Raw genomic sequence first — 5,149 nt, forward strand, 5'->3', positions numbered from 1 at the left:
CGAACTACCCGCCGAACGGTTCACGAACTGTTCGCTGAACGTTCGGTTCGTTTACAGCCCTAGCCCAAAGACCAACACAACCCGAAAACACAAAAACCAAATATGCGAAATTGCGAACCCTTTAATGAAAAGTCAGCACTGTTCAATAAACCCTCCTCGTGTGCAACTTACTGCAGTAAAACCAAACCAAACCAACCCACCAATATCATTGCATTTACCCTCTTCATGCGGTACGTGTCTTTTCTTTCCAACCAACACAACCCTTCCCTAAAAACCGCTTAATAAATTTAAAACCACCATTCTCTCACACACACTCACACATTTCACAAACAAACATGACGACCCATAATAATATTCTTGATGAGTTTCTTCTTTGTGATGAAGCATGGGACATGAGTCCGGTGTCTTCTTCTTCTCATTCTCAACATGATTACGCGTTGCGAAATCGCGATAACATTATTCATCCGATTACACAACATGATATCAAACACTCGTTTGATACATGTGTACAAAAAGAAGTTAAGTATATGACCGGATTGGGTTACATAAACCTTCTTGAATCGAATGGTTTCGTTGCGGAGTGTAGATTGAAAGCCATCCATTGGTTCATTCATGTATGTTTTTACTTTTTTCAAGTGATCAAATTATTATTTTCAACTTAATTTAATTTGTGATATGTTTTCTAATTTTTTTTTTTTGGCTAATTTTGAATATTTATGCAGCGTCAAAGACGGTTTAATTTCGGTATAGGGACTGTGTTTAGCGCGGTGAATAATGTTGATCGGTTTATCGACATGAATAAATGTGATGTAAGTCTTGTTTTTGTCTTTGTTCTTATTATGGAAAGTTTTTATGATGTTTGATTATTAATTAGGGTTTGTCATGAATGTTGTATTGTTGAAGGGGTGGAGTTATTGGATGATGGAATTGCTTTCATTGGCTGCTTTGTCAATTGCTGTTAAATTTGGTGAAACTTGTCCTCCCACATTGCATGAAATTCAGGTTACAAACTTACAATCTTTTTCAAATGTTACTATTTGCAAAAAAAAAAAAAAGAAAAAAAAAAAGGAACATTTGTTCAGAAGATGAAATATTAACGGTTTTGATTGATGCAGAAGGAGGGTTTAGAATATTCTTTTGAAGTAAAATTGGTCCAAAAGATGGAAATGAAGATATTGAAGTCTTTAGGATGGGAAGTTAATGCTATCACTCGATACTCGTATGTCGAATTGATCGAATGGGAATTGAAACAACATTTCAAGCCCATCGATCGATTTAGGCTCGATGAAATTCTTACGGCATCTTCTCTTGGTAACAACTTGATCCCTTTGCTTCTTTGATATGTTGTCATCAACCAATTAGATAAAATAAAATTTTCACAATTGTAATATAAAAATCCAATTATTTTCGCCTTTGTTAACCATGCATAAACCAGAAATTCACACACTTAGGTTGTAAGATAATGTCATGTAACCCATGATTGATTATTTTTTTATATGAATCATTGTGATGGATGTCATAATGATCAGTTTTTCAGTTTTTATCAACCAAACTAATCTAACCTATTGGTTTTTTTATAACATGGTAAAAAAGTGTTCATTTTTGGATATTAGTATAACTTACAGATTGAGTACTTAATTGATTAATGTTACTTATAAATTTTATATGACTAAGCATATAGATTGAGTACTTAATTGATTAATGTAACCTAAATTTAGTATAACTAAGTATATAGATTGAGTACTTATAATTGATTTATGTAACTTATATTAATCAATCAATGCAGATTTCAAATTGCTCGAATACCGACCATGTGTTATCGCGGTGAGCGCACTCAAATGCATTCTTGAAGATGAAATATGTCTTTCCCAGATCACCGGCTTCATCCCTACCGATCAAAAGGTAACAACTTGATCAAATTCTTAATCTTTACTTCAAAATAAAACCCTATTTACTAATAGTTTTCAATTGAAACAGAAAAAGATACAACCTTGCTACAACAAGATGCAAGAAATCTTGGTTGGATACTCGAAATCCGAATTAAACCGCAACCCTTCGAGTCCGGATACCGTATTAACCAAGGAACTACAAGTTCCTATATCTATGGAACAAATGGATCTTTCTTTCATGGATGGGCCTGCAACGAAGGAAAAACTCAAGAGAAAGAGGGGACAAGGACAACATGATGATCATTGTGTGATCATGAACAAGAAACATGTAAATTAATAATATATATTTATTGTACAAGATGATAAGGATTGTGTACTGGATGATACACATATACTACAAACTACAGATGGGTGGTATTACTTATTAGGTCATGCAAACAGTCAATGTAATGGCATGCAAATACACATGATAAACATAAAGATGGGTTGGATTTAATAATTATTTATGAATAATATATGTATTGTATATTGGACCAAGTTCCTATGATGATTCTGCATGACAGGACCCACCGAAAGGAACAACTTCGTGTCGTTTTGACTGAAGTTATCCATTTTGTTTGCCCTGCTATCAAGTCAGAAAGATTAGATGAAAATAAGATAGTAAATGTACAAATGATATTGAAAAATTTTAATAATTTCATTTGCTTTTAAAAAGGAAATATGTTTTCCTAAAATCATATTAACCGTTCTCACAAGCATCTGCTGAATCTGCGCGTAAAAAATCTAGAGTCGATTGGATATAATTAATGTTGATAAATCAAACACAGAAAATGAATATGTGTTGCTGGACAATGGACTTGAAACCATCTTGTATGAAATATATTTTATAACATACATTAATTAATTAATAACTCCATGTTATATTCAATGCATGCACAATCACTACAAGAAAACGGGCGATCGCGACGAAGAGGGGGGCAATAATTTGTTAAGTTTATGTAAAAATGTTAACTAACCTTATAGAATCTTTGCGTTAACTAAGAGGGAAGGGGCACCCAAGGGTAGTATCTTTGCCCCGACCAACCACAGTCCACCATGTCAAATTCCTTACGAACCATCCTTGCGTCACAAAACACTGATGACGCCCTACCTTATGTACCCTTTTTTAATTTAAATAAAGTCGTAACTAAAATTTAAACTGCATTAAAATAAAAATACATAATTTCAAACTAAAAGAAAAACCGAAAAAAACCGACAAGTTTCTTAAAAATAGAAAAAAAAACTCCAAATCCGGTAAATGGTTCGTCGGCCAACCGTATTTTCCCGCAGTTTCTCGTTTGCGAGCTACACAGACTTTTTGCACATCAAGGTCGAGATTGTCGTGTGACTTAATATGCGTCTCAAAATTTGTTTCCCTCGTCGCGTGGGCGACACTTTTGTGTTGTTCCTGAATCAAGGTTGCCACTGCGAGAAGATTTTATTGTCTAGCATCGTTCAAAGCTTGCATCCTCGCTTCCTTCTTTTGCGCGTAAGCTTCTATTTTCTCATCTAGTACTCCAGTTTAGCTTGACGAACCATGTGTCTTAACATGTGCCCTTCTCTTCGGTTGTGTTGGGCTGACTTCCTCATTCAAGTCCGGCACCGACTTATCGGATGCACCGAAGTTAGCTGAATCCGATGATTTTCTCTTGTTTGAACTTCCACCGAAATCTTCGTTCAACAACTCGATTTAACTCCATTTTGTGAATTCTTTACAAACCTTCCACGCTCGAATGTCTTGAAAGCTTGTTTGTGTTTTTCTTGATAATATTCTTGAAGCGCCCTTTGCATAACATTTAAATCGTTGCACTCGCTTTAACGCAAGCGATCCTATATGGTTAAAATAAAAATAATATAACATGTACTTCCTCCGTCCTACTAAATGTGTCTTATTTTGAATTTTCAAAGTCTTTATTTATAAACTTTGACTTTAATTATATATTTTTTGTGTTATATAAAACTTGATGAAAATTAACTGGATAAAAACACTTGTAAAACACACTCAAATCATATAACTTTCATCAAGTATTATCTAACACAAACAAAATTATTTAAGGTCAAAGTTTATAAATAAAGACTTTGAAAATTCAAAATAGTACATTTTTAATGGGACGGATGGAGTAATTAAAAAGAGAAAAAACATTAAAACGTAATAAAAATATAAACAAAGTAATTAAAATAAATTAAAAATTGCACCACTTGAATGAAAACCGTAAACCAATTCATTTTGGTCAACATTAGAGTCCATTTAGAGTTTAAATGATCATGCGAGCGATCGCTGCTACCCCCAAGCGAAATGCAGTGTTTATGAATGGGTTTCCACAAACCATCTTTTTTTGTTGGTTTCCTTTTTCCCGGTCGTACATTAAGTGGACGTTTGCTTGAGCCTACAATTCTTCCTCTTCGGTAGTCCAATCCACCTGCGAGGCTCGATTGACGAATTTCCCCCTTTTCTTACCTTTACCTTTACCCACATCCTCCTCAAAAAGCATGTCACTTGTCGCGTTCATTTCTTCCAAATTAGCTTCAAATAGCGTTTCTAGGACGTATTCCTCATTTAGGGCTGAACATTTGGTACTAGGTACAGGTAACGAACATGTATCGTACCACTTTTCTTTCTTTTTGCTGCAAACTCAACTAGTTTTTCACCGATTCATGCAAATTTACATATTAACCAAATCACTATCGAAAACCCAGAAAAAAAATACACAAACAATCCAAAATATAGGGCATTTGAAGCGAAAAATCTATATAATTCTAAGCATACCAGGTAGTTAAACAGCTTATTAGGTTTCCATAGGTGTCTTCTCGAGAAGGGTTGAGGGTCCTGTTCGTTTACCTGATAACTTAGCATCTTAAGATCCCGGTTTCCACATTAGTTCCAAAACCGTTAAAACGTGTCAAGCATGGGTAGGATTCAGACCTAGGTAATGTGTTTTCCATCATCTGATCACACCTAATTCAGTTTACTTAGTTATAGTTTTTCTAGTTAATTTAGTAGTTCGTTAGACCCCCCCCCCACCCAAACCAAAAAACAATAAGTCGAGCCAGTCTAATAATTAGCAGTCAAGTCGAGTTTATGTAATCAGTAGAGTCTCATGAGTTTGATACTCGGATTTACATTGACCGGTACACTTGCCGGTTGTGTGGTCTAGATTTTAGAGAGTCAGATTTACAAATTTAAAACTTAGCATGTGTAGTTTAGGTTAATATTAGTTAGT

The 5,149-nt window shown here is 34.6% G+C and overlaps 1 protein-coding gene across 1 annotated transcript; it reads left to right on the forward strand.

Annotated features, from left to right (window-relative positions):
• The first annotated feature begins 335 nt into the window (after positions 1-335).
• Positions 336-2,226, forward strand: LOC110903069 (putative cyclin-D7-1). Its single transcript, XM_022149270.2, has 6 exons — positions 336-614; positions 723-809; positions 904-1,002; positions 1,116-1,311; positions 1,787-1,902; positions 1,978-2,226. Exons 1-6 carry the CDS (start codon positions 336-338, stop codon positions 2,224-2,226), a joined length of 1,026 nt encoding a protein of 341 aa, XP_022004962.1.
• The last annotated feature ends 2,923 nt before the right edge of the window (positions 2,227-5,149 follow it).

The sequence above is a fragment of the Helianthus annuus genome, chromosome 13 (assembly GCF_002127325.2).
Source record: "Helianthus annuus cultivar XRQ/B chromosome 13, HanXRQr2.0-SUNRISE, whole genome shotgun sequence".
Lineage (NCBI taxonomy): Eukaryota > Viridiplantae > Streptophyta > Magnoliopsida > Asterales > Asteraceae > Helianthus > Helianthus annuus.

What these genes read in the sequence shown, in the direction of transcription:
- LOC110903069 (XM_022149270.2), top strand. Translation starts at nt 336, where the DNA reads ATGACGACCCATAATAATATTCTTGATGAGTTTCTTCTTTGTGATGAA. An exon ending in CCACATTGCATGAAATTCAG is followed by an intron (nt 1,003 to 1,115) that starts GTTACAAACTTA and finishes TGATTGATGCAG; the next exon opens with AAGGAGGGTTTAGAATATTC. An exon ending in TCATCCCTACCGATCAAAAG is followed by an intron (nt 1,903 to 1,977) that starts GTAACAACTTGA and finishes CAATTGAAACAG; the next exon opens with AAAAAGATACAACCTTGCTA.